The sequence below is a fragment of the Jaculus jaculus genome, chromosome 8 (assembly GCF_020740685.1).
Source record: "Jaculus jaculus isolate mJacJac1 chromosome 8, mJacJac1.mat.Y.cur, whole genome shotgun sequence".
Classification (NCBI taxonomy): Eukaryota; Metazoa; Chordata; class Mammalia; order Rodentia; family Dipodidae; genus Jaculus; species Jaculus jaculus.
In genome coordinates this window covers 7,092,506-7,112,264 of record NC_059109.1, presented here as the reverse complement: position 1 = coordinate 7,112,264, position 19,759 = coordinate 7,092,506, and the positions used below count along the sequence as shown (strand labels likewise).

The window sequence follows — 19,759 nt, the reverse complement described above, 5'->3', positions numbered from 1 at the left end:
AGTGAGGCTACACTCATCAAAATCTCTCTTAATTAGCTATGCTTATCCCCTTTAACCTATGCTGATCTCACTCTCCATTGGAGAATCTGTTTTTCTTTTACAGAAGGCAATGAGAACTGAGGTCACCAAAATCTATCAACAAGACAAAAAAAGATAGCTGACTTCCCATCATGAGATGAGCCACCCCTCACACATCAGCTAAGGCGCAGGTGAAACCACAGAGGAACTGGTAAGATGCTGCTCTCACAGCGAGCCTGAGAACCTGTGCCAGGGTGATGGCGACAGACACTGAAGATACTCAAAACACACCAAAGCAGAAAGCCAGAATCTGCTGAAAGCTCAACGTTAAAGTAGACTTAAAACACACCCACCAAGCGGGGCATGGTGGCACACGCCTTTAATCCCATCACTTGGGAGGCAGAGGTAGGAGGATCGCCATGAGTTCGAGGACACCCTGAGACTACAGAGTGAATTCCAGGTCAGCCTGAGCTACAGCGAGACCCTACCTTGAAAAAAAAAAAAAAAAAAAACCATAAAAGAAAAACACCCACCAAGACTCAGGGAATTTTGCTCAAGAGGGAGCAGAAAGAATGTAAGAGCCACAGGCTGGGGGGAATATTCAGAGGCATTGCCCCTCCCCCAATGACTGAGTGCTGCTCTTGAAACCCAGAGCCCACAACTCCACGAGAAATACCAGCAACCTACTAAGGAGGGCCCTTAATGCAGTGGGGACAGGGAGGAGGGAAACGATGGCACCAACACACGATGTGTCCATGCAAAGTTTCTACTTAATTAAAAAAAGAAGTTCTTTCCTACTTTGGGAGTCAGTTGGATATGTCCTTATATCGACTGTTTCCCGGCTGTGCCTTCCAGAGTTATGCCTTTGATCCATCTGCAATTGACTGTGTGCTTGCTATGAGTCAAAGAGTCCAATTTCAGTGATTTTCCCATAAGAATGACTAGCAGTTCCAGTGCCTTCTATTGAAAGTCTCTCCTTCCCTCCTGACCTGAAGAGCCTGCTACATCAAACACTCATGCCCCACCTATGCACGGATCTATTTTTTTTCTATGTTGCATAATTGCTCACAGTACGAGTTCACATGTGCAGGAAATTGTCATTTCATCAACATAGGAAGGGTTAGGTTATTTCTGTGAACTTGTGAGTGTGGGAGTATTGTCGTTCATTATCCCAGATTTCTCTGATCAACAGCTTTCTCGCCTCCCATATCTCCTTCAATAAGCACATTTCTAAATCTCTCTGATCTTAGACTAGGCTGCAAATTGACTATCTTAGTACTGATATTCAGCTGTCTGTTTCAGACACTTAACCCTTACTTCGGGTAAGTTTCTGCATGGTTTATGTCCATTACGTAATGCAATAAAAACAATTAAACCCCTTGGGCTGGGAAGATGATTTGGCAGTTAAGGTACTGGGCTGTAGAATCTAATGACCAGGGTTCAATTCCCCAGCACCCATGTAAAGCCAGATGCACTAAGTAGTGCATGCTCTGGAGTGGTTTCTTTTGGGGTGGTTTTTTTTTTTTTTTTTTTTGCAGTAACTACAGGCCTTGGCAACCCATCCATATCCATCTCCTCTCTCCCTCTCCCTCTCCCTCTCTTTCTCTCTCTCTCTCTCTCTCTTCCTCTCTCATTCCTTGAAAATGAATAAATAAAAATATTTTTTAAAGGGCTGATGAGATGACTTAGTGGTTAAGGCTCTTGTCTGCAAAGCCCAGGGACCCAGGTTTTATTCCCCAGTACCCACACAAAACCAGAGGCATAAAGTGGCACATGCATCTGGAGTTCATTTGCAGTGGCTCAAGGCCCTGGCTCTCACTCTCTCTCTCTCTATCTCTCTCTGCTTGCAAATAAGTAGATTAAAAAATTACAAAAAATTTACAAACAATTAAACAGCTAGGATCGTCATACCAAAAATTTTGTCTATTGAATTATTTGAAGGCAGTGTGCAGTTAAACACGGTGAACTGTCGTTTGAGGCGCTGCGGGATGTCGTTCCGGCCTCCTCCAGGGTGAATCATTGCCGCTATGAGCTGCACGTCCACTATGGTCGTGAAGTCCCCAGGCTTGTCCAGGCTATACATGCCCTCCATCTCCATCATCTGGCGCACGATCTCATTGGTGATCTGAAAGTTCACACGGTCACATCTTTGAGACTTATCGCTTATCATACTTCCCCAGAGCACCTGGAAGAGCGTACAGGTGAGGCGACCAGAAACCATTCAACTCCCACCAAGAAAGTCTGTGAGAAGGCTGACCCTCAGCTTCAACCCAGGAGCTTTCCACCCTGAAGTTAAACCCGCCTGGTGCAAGCCCAGGGCGCCCTTCACCACAATGACAAAATTAATTTCCAGATTCAGCTGAGAATTATTACCAAACTTCACAACATGCTGGTTATTGATCACAACTAAAAGAACTGTCCACACGAGTTATCTTAGACATACCTGATCTCCCCACTCGTTAATCACAGGCATGTTAATGTCATCAATAAATACTGTCATCTTCCTCCCTCCTGGGGGCCCGTAGGTGCTCCCCATTCTCTTATCCACGTAGCTTTCAATTGTTCTCTAGAGACAAGGACACGGTTTGCAATTACTGCTAGTTTTCAGCCCTTCTATCGAAAAACAGTTTTTTCAAAGTAGAATATAACTTACATCACTCATAACTGCAAATATAATTCTCAAAGACATATTGTTGGATTTTTTTTTTTAAATTTAGGAGCCATCTCCCCAGCCCAGCCCCACCCCCGTATTGTTGGATTTTTATAAACAAGTGATGGTGGTGTCATTTGAACATAAAATGTCCCCTAGGATCGTGTGCTTAAATACCTGGTTCCCAGCTGATTTCACTGCTTAGGAAGGTTGTAGGACCTTTAGCGGGTGAAGCCTGGCTGGAGGAAAGGCGTTGCAGGGGATGGGGCATAAAGGGTTTATAGCCCAGCCACACTTCCTGTCTGTCCTCTGCTTCCTGAGCACACTTGTGGCCGACTCTGCCGCCCGCCCGCCTGCCAATGTGATACGTCAGCTTCTGGCTCCTGCCACGATGTGTTCGCTGCCATGAAACTTCTCCTCAAAACTCTCACTTGAAAAACAAGCCCTTTCCTCCCTTAGGTTGCTTCTGGTTAGGAATTTGTCCACAGTAGTGAGAAAGTAACTAAATACGGACGTGAATACTAATCATTAACTGAATACTGAAACAAATAGGCTCCCAAGTCCAGCTTCAGCCTCAACATTAGATCAAAATTCAGACTCGGCCAGAGTAAGGCAAGCTAGGCGTTGGGGAGACAGCTCAGTGGGCGGACCACAGGCATGAGGCGCCGAGGTCAGAGCCCCAGCATCCGTGTAAAGGCTGGGTGTGGCACCCACAATCCCAGCACTGCGGAAGCAGAAATGGTACAAGCTCTGGGGCTTGCTGGCTAGCTGCTCTAGGCAGGTTGCAGGACTCCAAGTTCAGCGTCTCAAGAATTAGGGTGGGGAACAATCAGGAAAAACAGCCAGCACCAACCTCCAGTCTCTACACACATGCACTCAAACACTTACGAACATACATACACATACGTGAGAAAAGACATCAAACAAGCTACATATACACACATATGGGGGGGTTACATGCACGTAAGTACAAGCATCATGCTCATTCTATGGCAACCATCACTTTTAACATTTTGACATTGTGACAACATAATTTAGGTAATTATTTACTTGAGAGAGAGAAAGAGGCAAAGAGAGAGAGAGAAAGAGAGAGAGAGAGAGAGAGAGAGAACACTCCTGGGCCTCTAGCCACTGCAAGCAAACTCCAGATGAATGTGTCACCCTGTGTATCCGGCTTTACATGTGTACTGGGGAATCGAACCTGGGATCCTTTGGCTCTGCCGGCAAGTGCCTTAATCGCTTAGCCATCTCTCCAGCCCCATTTTTTAAATTTTTTAATTAATTTATTTATTTAAGAGAGAGAGAGAGAGAGAGAGAGTGAGAATGGGTGCACCAGGGCCTCCAGCCACTGCAAACAAACTCCAGACGCATGTGCCCCCTTGTGCATCTGGCTAACGTGGGTCCTGGGGACTCGAACCTGGGTCCTTAACTGCTAAGCCGTCACTGCGGCCCCCGCCAGTCCCACTTCTTTCATTCTAACATGCGGATGGCGAGCCCTACCTGGAACATCATTGGCTCTGTGGCGGATGAGAAGTTGAGGCACTTGGACAGCTGCACCTCGGGGTCATACTTTTTGAGGTACGCCTTCACCATCACAGTCTTCGCCGTCCCCTGCTCCCCTGTGAGCAAAACAGCCTGCAATTGCAGGGGGATCGCATTGAAAGGCGGCACACCATCTTCAGGGTCAAGAATCCCAACTGGTTCAACTGGCTGTTATTGCACCTTATGCTTTAGCCCAATGCCTTTTTAATCACTGTTTGGATTCACACCTACACCAGATTAAATCCTGGTTGAACTAAAGATCTAAAGGCAGAAGCATAAAGTTGCTGTATAGGAGTGTTGGGAGAGAATATGGTTGAACAGTCACATGACCACGGGAGCATGGATGAGACTTTAGAAGCAGACACCCAGAGGACACTGAGTTGTAAAGTGTCCTGGGACCGGAAACTATTTCCCAAAAGTGCCTCTCTCCCGTGGCACAACCTCCTGGCCCTTGTGCTGGATTTTCTTTTTCATTTTTTCCCTTGGTATTGCGTGGAAAGGGATGTGTTTCTTACATAGTTTGGTGAGCCTCTAGGAACTGACCTATTAAACTTACTTTATGTTGCTTTGCAATGGTGTCTATCAAAAAATTCGTTCTAATGTTGTCAACATTTGGGACCAAAATTGATGAATATTCCGGAATGCTGTCCGTTGGGTAGTAGTATGGCTGAAGTCTCTTGTTCCAGTGTTCCCAATCACCTGCGCCATAAAGTAAAATTTCCACTTCGCAAAAACGCATTACTTGAAAGTTGTGTCAGAATATACAAATGTAAGTGCTAGAACCAGTCAATGAGATCACGCAGACGTTTACGGTGCTTTCCTAAAATGTGTAAATGCATCTACTTGTCAAGTGTTGCCGCTGGTGTTTGGCCAATGGTAATTTATATCATCTCTCTCTTTTTTAAAACCATGACATCTCTGATAAGAAATCGATAACGTTTACTGATCTTCTCAAGGATTGGTTTGATTTCTTCCCCTTACCATTGCTCTATTTTCTGTTTTGTTAGTTTCTGTTTTAATCCCTTTTCTTTCTTTCTGTTTACTTTGAGCTTAAGTGAAGCCTTTATTCTTTTGCAATACAGACATCAAGTGGGCCAGATAAACAGGGGCTGACCATGGGCTTTGGGTCTTCTATTCACTTCCTTATCTCTGTCTGTCTGATCCATCCATTCATTAGTGCTACTGCTTACTGCAACTGTGGGCTGGTCTACCAGCTTCTTCTGTCCTTAGGCCCGTTAGCTCCACGAAGGCCCCTCATCTCTGGTGCCCTGCCCTATGCAGCCACCCCCACATTAACCTCTCCCTCCTCACTCTGGTGACACTGCCAGTTCCGATTGGCTTTTCCTTCATCCACTGCTGTGGCAACTTTCTTCTCGCTATGATTTTAGTCCTGTACTGCCTCTTGTCTGATGTCTGAAAAACATTTGTTTTTCCATATTTCTAATGCAAGAGGCTAACCCCAGTACTCCATCTTGCCTGAAAGCAGAAATGTCTATATATATTTTTTTGTTTATTTATTTATTTGAGAATGACAGAGAATGAGAGAGAGAGAGAGAATAGGCGCACCAGGGCCTCCAGCCACTACAAACGAACTCCAGATGCATGCACCCCCTTGTGCATCTGGCTAACATAAGTCCTGGGGAATCAAGCCTCACACTGAGGTCCTTAGACTTCACAGGCAAGGGCTTAACCGCTAAGCCATCTCTCCAGCCCCAAGAATGAAATCTCTCCAAAAATGTTAATGTCCAATGCCAGCAATAAGAATGCACAAAACAAGGGAAAGAGAGGGAGTAATTGAAAGAAGTGGTTGGTAATGAAAGAACTTGGAGCCTTTATCACCACTAACTAGGTAACGCCTTGGCTCACTTCATGGGCACGTGTGCTCTGGCAGATAAGTTTCATTGAAACTATAAGTTAGGATAACAGGATTGGATGCCTCACCATGTTAGTCAGAGCACCACATCAGGACACCGTTGAAGAAGAGAGTCTAGATGTTGCCGACCTTCTACTGGCACATCCAGTAAAATAAAGCACCACGCTGGAAGCTCACAGAACCAAGGTTGGGTACTTGGAAGAAAGGGACAGAAATGCCAGTGGACTGCTCTTTTAAGAAATGTAGCAATGTCCACGTGTGATGGCACAGAGGACGGTAATAACTTGCTGGCATCATTACGGGGTGCTGTGTGGTGGGGAAAGGCTGGGGATGGATTTCCACCATCTGGGGAACTTGAGGCCTCTGAGTAAGGATGCCATACTCAGCGGGAGCTCAACCTGGGTCTTTGAATGTGTCAGAAGTGTGGGCTGTTCCCACTGTCTGGAGAAGCTTGGTTCTGAGAGAATCCCTGATTCAAGAGTGATTTCATCTGAGTTGGATCCTTTGGGTCATCTGAAACCTTTAGTAACGTCTAATCACCTGAGGTAGAGCTGTGGTCACTGTGGTTATAAAAATGGCTGGCTGGAGCTACAGAGATGGCTTGGCGGTTAAGGGACTTGCCTGGCGAAGCCTAAGAATTCATGTTTGAATCTCCAGGTCCCACATAGCCAGATGCGGTGACGCAAGCACGCGACGTTGTACGTGCACACAGGGGCACACATGTCTGGAGTTCATTCACAGCAGCTGAAAGGTCCTGGAGCTCCCATTCTCTCTCTCTCCCTCCCTCTATCTCTCTCTCTCTCTCTTCCAAAAATAATTTAAAAAATGGCTGGCAGAAAATTCATTTATCTTGGTCACTTCATGAAGGCCTTTCCAAACACAAATTTGCACTTGTTTCCTATTGGCTGTAGGAGCCTCCCACCCTAAAAGCTGCCCACCCCTACGTCTACTAAGCCCCCTGGTTCACAGTCTCCAACCTGAAGCTTCATCCCTTTGCCAGCATAGGGTTTAGTGTAGATGTCTGGCTCCGATTCTTCTAGAAGGTCCAGAAGGGAAAAAAACAACAACAAAAAGAGAACTGGAGAGATGGCTTAGCAGTTAAGGACCCAGGTTTGACTCTCCAGGTCCCACGTAAGCCAGATGCACAAGGTGACGCATGCATCTGGAGTTCAACTGCAGTGGCTAGAGGTCCTGGCCAGCCAATTCTCTCCCACCCCCTCTCTGTCATTAAAAAGGTTGTAAAAGTAAAATAAAAATAAAGAATGTCTGGATTTATCGCTCCTTCTTCCTGAAACCTCCAGAATAGCAAGGATTTTTGCTGTTGTTTTAAGACAGAAACCCCCCCAGAGGATAAGAAAATCAGGAGGACAGACCAGATGGCAACAACAACTTTTGAAAGCAAAAAAGTAGGAGGTAGGTGTTCGCCAATTAAGCATGCGGGGACACAGGTAGATCCTGAGCTGGTGGTGGGCAGGGCTGAGAAGGGAAACGGCGTCACAAATCAGAGGGCAAAGAAAGCAGGGGACCGGAGGCATCGGCTACATGGAAGTAGGTCCCACCTGCCGGGGGGCGGGGGGACAATCTGTTGTGCGTGTCCCCACACTTGGCACTGGGAAAACTCTCAACGATGCTTCAATGTTCCCCCTTAAGTATTAGAAAGCAGGTGATGGGGAAGAGGCATGGCTTCCTGTTAGACTGTGCTCAGGCCACTCCAAACAGAGAAGTCAGGACTCTAGACCAGCTCCCAGCACAGAGAATATATAGAGCTCTACTATCTTTCCCATACATGCTCCCTGAAGAAGGGATTCCCAGTTTTTACCCATAATTGGCTTATGATTCCACCTGAGAAAAACTTTTCAAAATTTGTATTTTTTCTACTTTAAGAAAAAAAAAAAAAGGTCAGATTGGAGCTGAGGAGAGATGGTTTAGCAGTTACGAGCACTTCCTGTGCAAACATGAAGGCCTGAGGGGGCCTGATTGACCAGCACCCACGTCAACAGCTGAGCATGGCCACACACGCCTATGTGACCCCAGCTCTGTGGGGAACAGAGACCAGTGGCTCGCTGGGGTGTGGTGGTCAGTCAGTGTGACTGAAAACGGCTGCTCTGGGTTCAAGGAGATATGAGACTTTTGTCCTTACCCAAGGACATATGCGGATGAGCTAGTAGAGAGGAAGGTCAGATATTCTCCTCAGACACGCTCATAGGGCTTGCACATCCGCACACACCCACGCACACACACCACACCACATACACACATATGTGTGCGTGCACACAAAGGTCGCATTATTGAAGCTCTAATTCGCTGTACTTGCCGTAATCGGTGACATAAAACTCATACATGGTATGATTGGTGCCGCTGGGTATTTCTGGTAAGTCCAACTTGCTGCTATGGCTTCGCAAAAAGGCTTCGAGTTTTTCTCTGCTATCCAATTCCAGAAGAGCGCCTAAACTCCACATTAGACCAAACACAAATAGCTTATGAAGATGTTCAACACACGAAATACCGCCTTCTTCTTTGGAGGGAATCAAACCTTCCAGAAGATTGAGAGACTGGTGGGGGGTGGGGGAAAGATTTTAAATAAGATGCATTTTAAATTTAAACATTTCAGATTAAAAGTTTTGAGATAATAAAATTGAAATGCAGAAGACAAGAGACAGAAAAAAATATCTCAAGACCCAGATGGGCCACCATCCTTAGAAACCCCACATTAGAGGAAAGGCCATCAGGCTTTAAACAGATTGTGTGTTGAACAGAAATGAAGCTAAGGGGCTAAGGGATAGCTCAGTCAGTAAAATGCTTGCCTCACAAGCATGAGGACTGGACTTCGATTCCCTAGAACCCACCTAAGGATGCTGGGCATGGTAGCGCAGGCCCACGATTTCAGCACCAGGCAGAGAAGTAGATCCTTGGGGCTCACTGACCGGCCAGTCTAGCCTAACTGGTAAGCTCCCAGCCAGTAAGAAACACTGACCCAAAAAGAAATGGGTGAGAGTCCTCAGAAGTGACACCCAAAGGTGTCCCTGTTCTCACGTGTGTACACACGCACGCACACACACACACACGCACACACACACACACACACACAAAACACTGGGCTGGAAGCCTGAGGGTGGGGTTTCATCTGAACTCCTGCCTCCAACCCTAGAAGCCTCGTCTCACTGTCCCAACTGGAAAAGCCAAAGGCCTCATCTAAATGTTCCCTAAGGTTGCTTCTGGCTCTGATTTATATTATTTAGTTCACCCCTTTCCATCTAATAACATCCCCCTGGATTGAAAAGGCTAATAAGGGTGACATCATAAATTCTTTATTTAGTTGCAAGCAAAGAGAGAGAGAGAGAATGAGATGGGTATGCAAAGGCCATTTGCCACTGCAAACAAATTTCAGATGCATGTACCACTTTGTGGACATGGCTTTACCTGAATACTGGGGAGTTAAACCCTAGGGTTAGCAGGCTTTGCAAGCAAGGGCCTTTAACCGCTGAGCCATCTCTCCAGCCTCATATAAGATCTTTGATAGGAATCAAACCTTCCAGAGCTTTCCCAGCCTCATCATAAAGAGATTCCTGTTATGAGCTAGAGAGATGGGTTCGCAGTTAAGGCGTTTGCCTGCAAAGCCAAAGGACCCAGGTTCGATTCCTCAGATTCCCACAGAAGCCAGATGCACAAGGAGGCACATGCATCTGGAGCTCATTTACAGCAGCTGAATGCCCTGGTGTGCCCATTCTCTCTCCCTCTCTCTCTTTCCACCTGCCTCTCCCCCCTTCAAATAAATAAAGTAAAATGAATAAAATTTTTAAAATTGTAACATATATTTAAAAAAAAAAGATTCCTGCAGACCACACAGGCTTTCTATTTCAAAGTTCTGCCACCTGCCAGCAAGTGACAGTCAAACCTCCAGAAGGGTCTACACAGCGTGTGTCCACACACAAGGTTCGCCTCACCTGCATGATGTAGTTGCACTCCAAGAGTTGCATCTTGGGGTTCAGGTTCAGCTTCATATACGTGTACGTTTCTTCAAATGCCTTGTCATACAGAGTGAGGAACACGGAGGATTCCTGCGCAGTGCGTTTCTTCAGCCAGGCCTGCAGCCAAGGAACAGAATCTCAGATGACTAACAAAGTGCAAAGTTTGGAGAGGTAGCTCAGTGGATAAAGGCGCTTGTCTGTAAAGCCTGCCAGCCCCAGGGTTCAATCCCCCCCAAACTACCCACATAAAGTTGAACATGGGTCTGGGGTTCATTTGCAAGGGCAAGAGGCCCTGGTGCACATAAATATGTTTTTAATAGTTTTTTTAAATTGTTTTGATTTTATTTATTTATTTGAAAGAGGTAGAGAGCAAAAGACAAGTAGATAGAGAGAATGGGCGTGCCAGGGCCTCTAACCACTACAAAGGAACTCCAGATGCATGCTCCACCTTGTGCATCTGGCTTATGTGGGTCTTGGGGAATCGAACCTAAGTCCTTTGGCTTTGCAGGCAAGTGCCTTAACCACTAAGACATCTCTCCAGCCCATAAATATTTCTTAAAATATTTATTTGCAAGCAGAGTGAGAGAGAGAGAGAGAAAAAAAATGGGCACACCAGAACCTCCAGCCACTTCAACAAGGAAGTCCAGACACGTGGGCCACTTTGTGCATCTGGGCTTATATGGGTGCCAGAGACCCAAACCTGGGTCGTCAGGCTTTGCAGGCGAGCACCTTGACTGCTGAGCCATCTCTCCAGCGCATGTAAGTGCTTTTTATAAAGAAGAAAGCGCAGGCGCGAACCGCGAGCAGACTTCGGCTTGGCTCCAGCGCCCACCTGCAAGATGGGCCTCCAGGTGAGGGCGGAACTGCTGATGTAGACCATGCCCATCCGCGACACCGTAGCCGGGGAGGCATTCTCGATGTTGTGCACCTCGAAGAGCAGCTTGCAGCTAGGGGCCATGGGGATGCGATCCCCGTTAGCCAGCGTGAGGGTCTTGTTATCATCCAACACAGAATTTAAATTCTCGATCCAAATGGCATCCACGGGCCCATCTAAAATGAGGAAAATGTTTTCGCCTGCAAAAAAAAAAAAAAAAAAAAAAAAAATTAAGCTGGGCGTGGTGGCGCACGCCTTTAACCCAGCACTCAGGAGGCAGAGATAGGAGGATCGCCGTGAGTTCCAGGCCACCCTGAGACTACATAGTGAATTCCAGGACACTACCTCAAAAAAAAAAATTACATATATATATATATATATATCAGAAAAAAAAACATTTTTCATCTTCAAATACTTAAAACAAACAAAAAAGTAAACAAGTGCTTTGTTTGATGAACCTGAAAAAGAGAAGAACTCTCAGGAGGACCAGAGCTCTATACCTTTTTTCGCTTTTAAGGTTTTCCTCCACAGAGTAGAAAAAATCCCATCTGTCCAGTCGTTGGTAGCTGTATCCAGCCGGCCAAACATCTGGGGCGCTGTAATGGCTTTGGGGTTCATTCGCATTTCTCTGTGAGGTCTCCCGCATTCCGTTAAGGCCTTCATCAGAACCGTGATGACGGCTGTCTTCCCGGACCCGCTGGGTCCAAGAGTCATCAGGCCGTGCCGCACCAGAGACGTCTCGTACAGCTGCACAAGCAAGCAACACAGCGCACGAGGCGTTAGCTGGAAAGCTTAAAGGGCTTCAACACAAGCTCTTTGGTTAAATTCGCCTGTGCGGTCTTTAAAAGATGTTCGGGTGTTCCTCTTTGACTAAGATGCAGGGAAAGAAAATCAGCAGCACATCAGAAACGACGTAAGTGATAAAGTAATGGCAGTGTGGGGCCTGGATTGCATGCTGGAGATAATGAATGCGGGATGCAGTTGCCTGGAGGTCGGGGTTTGCTGGGACAGGGCCACCTGCAAACCTTCTGGGGCATCCGGCGGGATGATACCGCCCCCCGGTGGCGGAAAGCAGCATCGCACCGCGTCCTCGGGATCGGCGCCCCTTGTGCGGGCCTTGTGGGCGCCCAGAGCACGCAGGGCACGTGTGTAAGTCGCGTGTGAGTGATTTACTCGAGGAGTGCCCCCAGGAGACATGGAGAAGGGCGTCGGGGGGAACAGGGCAGAGATGGGAAGAGACCGAGCAAGGTTTGGCGGAGGACACCTGCGGAGGTAGATGAAGGTGAGCGCGCCGGGGGCACCCCTCCATCCCCACCCACCGGCGTGAGTTGCACCTTGGCAAAGATGCCACCGGGAAGCAGGAAGCTTAGTCATCCTATTCCTTTACCCGTGTGTCCTCATTTCAGAGGCAGGACTGGCTTGGGGATGGAGGCAACCAATTTCAGACATTGCCTGCTCGTTGTGCCCACCCACAAAGGGGTTCTGTCCCTCCTTTTGCTACTAGAAACAAGAGTACACATTCAGCCACACACGTGGCAATGGGAGAAAGGGTTCAAGGAGACATAGGGAGCGGGGGATGTGGCTCCGTCTATAGAGAGCTTGCCTGATGTGCATGAGGGGGGGGGGTTGTCGATTATCAGCACTGCATAAACCAGGTGTGGTAGCACATGCCTGTAAGCCCGGCACTCAGGAGGTAGAGGCAGAAGGGTCAAAAGTTCAAGGTCACAGCTGCCTGGGAGCTCTAACCCCATGTCTCTGCTACAGGTTTTGGACGCTGCTAGCAACATGGCTGGGCAGTCGTCACCGGTTGAACTACGATGGACACAGACAGTCACCAAAGGATTGGAGCATCGTGCCAGTGATGGACCAGGCATGCGTGCACGCACCAGCTGAATTTCGGCATCTCACATCCCAGCCGTTGTTTTGTTTTGTTTTTTTATTCTGCTTCCTTCCCAGGAAGTGTGACAGCTCGACGGAAGCATTGCCTAACTACCGAATCCACAGCAAGCCCATGCCTTCTAGAACAAACGCATCCCCCTGAGGATCCTTTTTGTCCATAAAACACTGTAATGTACCTTCAACATCTACATCAAGTGAGATCAATAAACTGTGGTCCCGTGCTGGTCTCTGACACACCCTGGCTGTGACATGAACCCATCCGTACCTGCACCAGTTTGAGGTTCCAGGGTGGGTGGTTAATCAAACCTTCCAGCTGGACCTGGTTTGCCACTGCGGCTTGCAGCTCCACGTAGGTGCTGCTATCCAGCTGCAGCCCCGGGAACAGGTCGTTGATTAAGCTGAGGAACAGAGGTTCGTCTTCATCAACCTAAGGTGATGCGGGTTAAAACAGACACTCCTTACATAAGCAAGATAGGCACGGCCCTGGCCGCTTCCTTCTCGGAGAACAATTGATCACTCTCCAGGTCAGACCCCCTCCCTCGGGCACTTTCTTTTCAACACCACCTCCACCGCTGATCCCATGTGGCGCCCCGTGGTTCTTCTGCCTTCCACAATTTCAGCCTCAGTTCACGTCTCCAAAATTTGATGTCGCTACTTAATCATAGGCGTTGTTCACTGTTCACGTCTCACGAGCTGGCATTCACATGAACCTTAAAATGTGCAATTTATAGCCCCAAGCCTATGAAAAACCGAATGCTAATACTTCACTTCCAATAAGAAACGCTGGGCGTGGTGGCACACGCCTTCAATCCCAGCACTCGGGAGGCAGAGGTAGGAGGATCGCCGTGAGTTCGAGGCCACCCTGAGACTACATAGAGAATTCCATATAAACGCTGCGCATAGTGGTGTGTGCGTGCAATCCCAATGCTGGGGAGGCAGGCGGGATCCTGGGGCTTACTGACTAGCTAGTCCAGCTCAATCACTGATCTCCAGGTCTAGTGAGAGCCCCTGTGTGAATATATGAAGAGTGATGGCAAGACATCCATCAGCAGCATCCAAATGCACACACTTGCATGCACTTGCATGCACACATGCATGCACATACCACTCACATGCACCAAAATATGACGAGAAATTTATTACGCCCTGATGAACGGATTGAAAGTGTTGGGCTGAAGCCTTCCGGTGACCTAATCCACTGCCCACAACTAATGCAGGAAGCCACTTTCTGCTCACCTAGGTCACGTGGGTAAGGCAGTTCCTTGCCTTTTTCTGCAAGGCATGCCCATCGTCTTTGTGATTACGAGCGCTCACAACTCAACCTGACCTAAGCCCCACTTGGCCCGGAGAATGGGATGGAAACAGGCCTGACTCTCGGAAAAGTGGAAACACAGAGAAACATACCAGTTTGGAAAGGTTCATGTCCCTCAGTCCTCTCATGACGGTGCTCAGCTCACTGTCTTCCGGTCTGGCTCTTTTCTGGGCTCCAAGGGTCCTCAGTACAGACAGGATATTTCTCAACCCAAAGTCATAGTGAACCTAAGATGAGAAAAGGCGAAGTTGATTTAGTTGGAAAATGGTCAGCTGTCATTTTAGAGTCGCTGAGCCACAGTGCAGTAAGAGCTCAGTTCTTCTTTCCCTTTGACTTGACAAACAAAAAAACAAACCAGATCATTTCATTGGCAACAACAAGCTCCCATGCTCACACCTTAAAATGTCTACTGCAAATAATGCAGCCACAGTGACAAACAAGGGAGCTTAAACGGAGAACCAATGGGGCTACGTGCTATGTGACTCCACTTACACAGCCTCCTTGAGATAAAATTACCGGTGGAGAGAAAGATTAACGACATAAAATTTAAAATGGAGAAAAAGGTTAGTGGCAGGCCAGGAACTTGGGAGAGAAGAAAGACAGGGGTCATACAGATGTAGCATGGGGAAACCCTGTGGTTATAGAACTCTTCTGTATGTTAAATGCAGTGGGGATGATCTGTGACATCGTTCCATACACACACACACACACACACACACACACACACACGTGCATGCATCATTGGTGAAAAGCTAAAGCACTGGAGATAAACAGTACCACTTTTCTGGTTTTGTTTCTGCACTACATTTACAAGACGGAAACTCTAGACAAAGAAGAGTGAAGAGTACCCACATTTGTTTGCAACTTCCCGTGAGTCAGCATGTATTTCCAAATAAAGAAGTTCTTAAAATTCATAGGCAATAGGTCAAATTAATTATGAATAGATTTTTGGCAAGTGTCGATGAGACTTGTCTGTAACTCGGTGATTAGCATCTATCAAAGCAAAATTGCCAGGTGAAAAACGAAGTTCTCCACCCAGAAGAAAAATGCACATAGAGTTACCTGTTTAGTCAGCTGCTCTTCACAGAGTTTGTAAAGCACATAAAACTTCTGAGCCAAGATGACATTTTCAAGAAAACCACAGCTTGCGAGTTTAACTCGCATAATGATCTGGAAATTAACACAGTGAGGATGTTCTCAGCAACTTTAAGTGACAAAAAAAAATATGTACAGAATAGCCAGGTGTGGTGGTGCACGCATTTTAAAGCCAGCATTCAGGACGCAGAGGTTGGAGGATCACCATGAGTTCGAGGCCACCCTGGGAATACAGTGAATTCCAGGTCAGCCTGGGCTAGAGTGAGACCCTACCCTCACAAAACAAACAAACAAATAAACATGTACAGAATATAAACTGCAATAAGCTTTTTAGTCCGGGCACATACCTGTCTATCAGGAACCATCATAGCAACAGTTCTAAACTGGATTTTTAAGTTTTCTGGCAGTTCCTGGCGCCCAGCATATCCAGGGTTCTAAGAGTTAAAATAAAATTGATTTCCAATTACTGATACAATTTTCATTTCCTGACTACAAACACATTTGAGACCCCCCAAGCTCAGATTATAAGGTGGCATTGAAAAGTAATAGATTCATAAAATGTTCTTGCCTTATTAAAATGTATGTGGCCGGGCATGGTGGTGCATGCCTTTAATCCCAGCACTTAGGAGGCAGAGGTAGGAGGATTGCCATGAGTTCGAGGCCACCCTGAGAATACAGAGTGAATTCCAGACCAGCCTGTGCTACAGTAAGACCCTACCTCGTAAAAACCAAAAATAAACAAATAAATATAAAAATTTGTGTTAGACACCCATAATAAAGTTCACAGGGCTAGAGAGATTGCTCAGTGGTTAAGGTGCTTGCCTGCAAAGGCTAAGGACCGAGGTTCAACTCCCCGGTATCCATGTAAGCCAGATGCACACAGCGGCGCATGTGTCTGGAGTTCATTTGCAATGACCAGAGACCCTTGAATACCTATTCTCTCTCCCTCTCTCTCCCTCTCTCCCTCTCTCTCTCTCTCTCTCTCTCTCTCTCTGTGTGTGTGTGTGTGTGTGTGTGTGTGTGCGTGTGTGTCTACTTGCATCTTTCAAATAAAGAAAGTTCACGTTATTTTTTATATCCATTTCCAATATGTTTTGGTCTTTTGTTGTTGCTTTTTTGAGGTAGAGTCTTACTCTACTCCATGCTGACCTGGAACTCTCTCTGTAGCCCCAGACTAGCCTTGAAAACATGGCAATCCTCCTGCCTCAGCTTTCCAAATTGCAATTAAAAGCATGTGCTGCCATGCCCCACTTTCCAATATATTATGATAGTCACACACATAGTTTGTATAGCAGAAACTAAGTATCTATGTGTCTGTTGGTTTGAAAAACAGAAAAGGAAGCTGGGCATCGTGGCACATGCCTTCAATCCCAGCACTCAGGAGGCAGAGGAAGGAGGACCGCCATGAGTTCAAAGCCAGCCTGTGTCTACAGAGTGAATTCCAGGTCAGCCTGGGCTAAAACAAGACCCTACCTTTAAAAAAAAAAAATAGAAAAGGAAAGAACAGAAATGTGATGGTTTGAATAAAATATTCCCCACAGGCTCTTGTGTTTTGAAAGCTTGGTCCCTGCTGGTGGCAATCTGGGGTGTGGAACCTTGCTTGAGGAGCTATGTTGCTGGTGGTGGCCTAGCTTCCCCCTGCCAGAGCCACCTCACTCTTGCTGCTTCCTGCAAGCTGCAGTGACAAGATGTGGTGCCCGGCCTCTACTCGTAACAGGCTTTCTCCACCATGATGAAAACCCAACTCAAAACTCTAAGCCTGGGGCTAGAGAAGATGGCTTAGCAGTTAAGGTGGTTGCCTGCAAAGCCAAAGGACCCAGGTTCGATTCCCCAAGACCCACATAAGCCAGATGCACAAGGAGGCACATGCATCTGGAGTTCTTTTACAGTGGTTATAGGCCATGGAGTGCCCATTCTGTCTCTCTCTCTCTCATATCTCTCTCTCTCATAAATAAATAAAATATATTTAAAAAAAAAAAAAAAGCACTCTAAGCCTGGCATGCAGTTCAATGGGAGAGAGAAATTGCCAGAGAAGATACTCAACAGTGGACACTGCAAGCCTTAAATTTGGCCAGCCAGGCCAAATGAGCCAATCAGTGCAATAGTGGCATGTCTGTTATGGGGGAAGCCAACAGCTCTCTAAATGGACTGGAGGCCCGCTCCATGGAAGTGAATACATCCCTGATTTTGAAAACCTACAACAGAGGTAGTCATGAGCCCTAGGGGTGTAATATCTGCTGGTATCTGGCTAAATGTATATACTATGCTCACCAAACTGCCCATTAAACACTTCTCTTAATGTTCATACCCATATATTAATGCTACTCTCACTTTTGGTAGAGAACCTTCTCTTTTCAGATGGCAGTGACCTTGGGATGACTCAGAAAGCATCGTGGTGCTGGGAAGAAGTGACAGAGGAGTGCTCAGCACTGCAATATCTCTATCACACCTTCCAAGGCTCAGAGTCTATTGTGGAAGAGGTGGCGGAAAGAATGTAAGAGCCAAAGGAAGGGTAGAACTCCTTACAATGTGCTCCCCACCAGACACAAAATGGCCTTGATATCCATGACCTCACAGTGCCTGACACTACCTACACAAGACCATAATAACAGGAGGAAAAGATCATAACATCAAAATAAAAGAGAGAATGATTGAGAGGGGGAGGGGATATGATAGAGAGTGGAGTTTCAAAGGGGAAAGTGGGGGGAGGGAGGGAATTACCATGGCTTATTGTCTACAAGTATGGAAGTTGTCAATAAAAAATAAATTAATTATTTAAAAAAACCTCTAAGCCTGAAATCAGCTCTTCCCCTATATAAACTGCTTTTACATGGTGTTTTATCCCAGCTTCAAGAAGGCAACTGCTATGAGAAGAGAACTGAGTCAGGGAATAATTATGGTCTAACATTCCTTAAAGAAGAGGGAGGGGAAAATATCAGGATTTTTATTGGAGAACTCACTTGGGAAAATGTTATTTCATGTCTTTTTTTTTTTAATTTTATTTATTTATTTATTTGAGAGCAACAGACACAGAGAGAAAGACAGATAGAGGGAGAGAGAGAGAGAATGGGCGCGCCAGGGCTTCCAGCCTCTGCAAACGAACTCCAGATGCGTGCGCCTCCTTGTGCATCTGGCTAACGTGGGACCTGGGGAACCGAGCCTCGAACCGGGGTCCTTAGGCTTCACAGGCAAGCGCTTAACCGCTAAGCCATCTCTACAGCCCTCATGTCCTCAATTATTGTTTGTGATCAAAGTTCTAAAATTCTTCAACTGATCAAGCACCGTGGGACTGAGGAAGAAGAGGATGAAGGAGAATGTGGCATGGACAAAAGGAAAGGTGGAAAGAAACCCCAGTTTCCCCATAAGTAACAGCAGATTGAAAACAGGGAAGACCCAGAGGGAAAGGAGCTCAGAGACAAGCAGGCAAATTAGGGTTGGTCATTTTAGGACTATCCCTTGAGAGATCTTTAGCCCTTGAACACTTACTGGGTTCTGTCAACTGACCAGACACCTTGCTACATGGTGGAAATACAGGAATTTCTAGTTGCCTCTCCGTCAAGAATCCTTATTGCTTCGTCACAAAAACCCACCTACAAGCTGGGCACCTAGATTACAGGCTGCACTTCCCAGCCTGCCTTGCAGCTAGAGTGATTATACTCGATATGGTGAGAGGAGAGGGACACACCAGGTGCGAAACAACCCAGGTGTTTGTTGAGAGGGAAGTTACTCAGTCACTTGGCTCCAACAAGACATGCTTTCTATTGAGTCATAAAGTGACTCTGGGCAGGGGAGATTGCTCAGCGCTTAAGGCACTTGCCTGCAAAGCCTACGAACACATGTTTGACTCCCCAGTACCCACATACAGGCAGATGCACTAGGTGGTGCGTGCATCTGGAGTTTATTTGCAGTAGCTGGAGGCCCTGGTGCACCCCAGTGTCTGTCTGTCTGTCTCTCTCTCTCTCTCTCTCTCTCTCTCTCTCTCTCTGTCTCTTAGAAAGAAAGAAAGAGAGAGACGGAGAGAGGGAGGGAGGGAGGGAGGGAGGAAGAGACCTTGAAGATGGAAACTAAGTTGGAGTAAAAGAGACAGGAAGATCTTAGGAGAATAAATCCTTACGTGTTAAGCCCCTGTCTTCTGTCAGTGTGTGTGAGTTGGTTGTTCATAGCTTAATACAATATCTAATTGATATGTCCAGTGTTAGGCTTAAACCAGGGAGAATGGTGAGCTTCTTAGAAATTCTTTCACACTGAGCTAACTTCTTCCAGTTTCCTGATTTACAATTTCTGAGTTACTATCTCTCTAATTGCTTTACTTTAGGCTTACTTACAACAAGGCTTATCAGGAACTTTATTTCCTATAATTTATCTTTGTCCACTGGGAAATTTAAAAATGGTACTTTGTGTTGCCTTACAACTGGAAGAGATTTAACTTTAAAGGACACACACACACACACACATATACATATATATATGTATGTATGTATGTATAAACTTCATTCAACATTAGCCTCTTTTCCCTAATTCATGCCTT

At 46.4% G+C, this 19,759-nt stretch overlaps 1 protein-coding gene across 1 annotated transcript in view; it reads right to left on the bottom strand.

Moving 5' to 3' along the window:
* Positions 1–19,759, bottom strand: part of Dnah8 (dynein axonemal heavy chain 8) — a 313,617-nt gene that overhangs the window by 155,728 nt on the left and 138,130 nt on the right. The window contains exons 47-58 of the mRNA XM_045156110.1: positions 15,579–15,665; positions 15,199–15,306; positions 14,229–14,363; positions 13,090–13,251; positions 11,426–11,672; positions 10,884–11,125; positions 10,028–10,168; positions 8,398–8,635; positions 4,767–4,909; positions 4,169–4,303; positions 2,462–2,584; positions 1,930–2,143 (exon numbers count right to left, since the gene is read on the bottom strand). Coding sequence (XP_045012045.1) covers positions 1,930–2,143; positions 2,462–2,584; positions 4,169–4,303; positions 4,767–4,909; positions 8,398–8,635; positions 10,028–10,168; positions 10,884–11,125; positions 11,426–11,672; positions 13,090–13,251; positions 14,229–14,363; positions 15,199–15,306; positions 15,579–15,665 — 1,975 coding nt within the window. The remainder of the gene's footprint in view (positions 1–1,929; positions 2,144–2,461; positions 2,585–4,168; positions 4,304–4,766; positions 4,910–8,397; positions 8,636–10,027; positions 10,169–10,883; positions 11,126–11,425; positions 11,673–13,089; positions 13,252–14,228; positions 14,364–15,198; positions 15,307–15,578; positions 15,666–19,759) is intronic.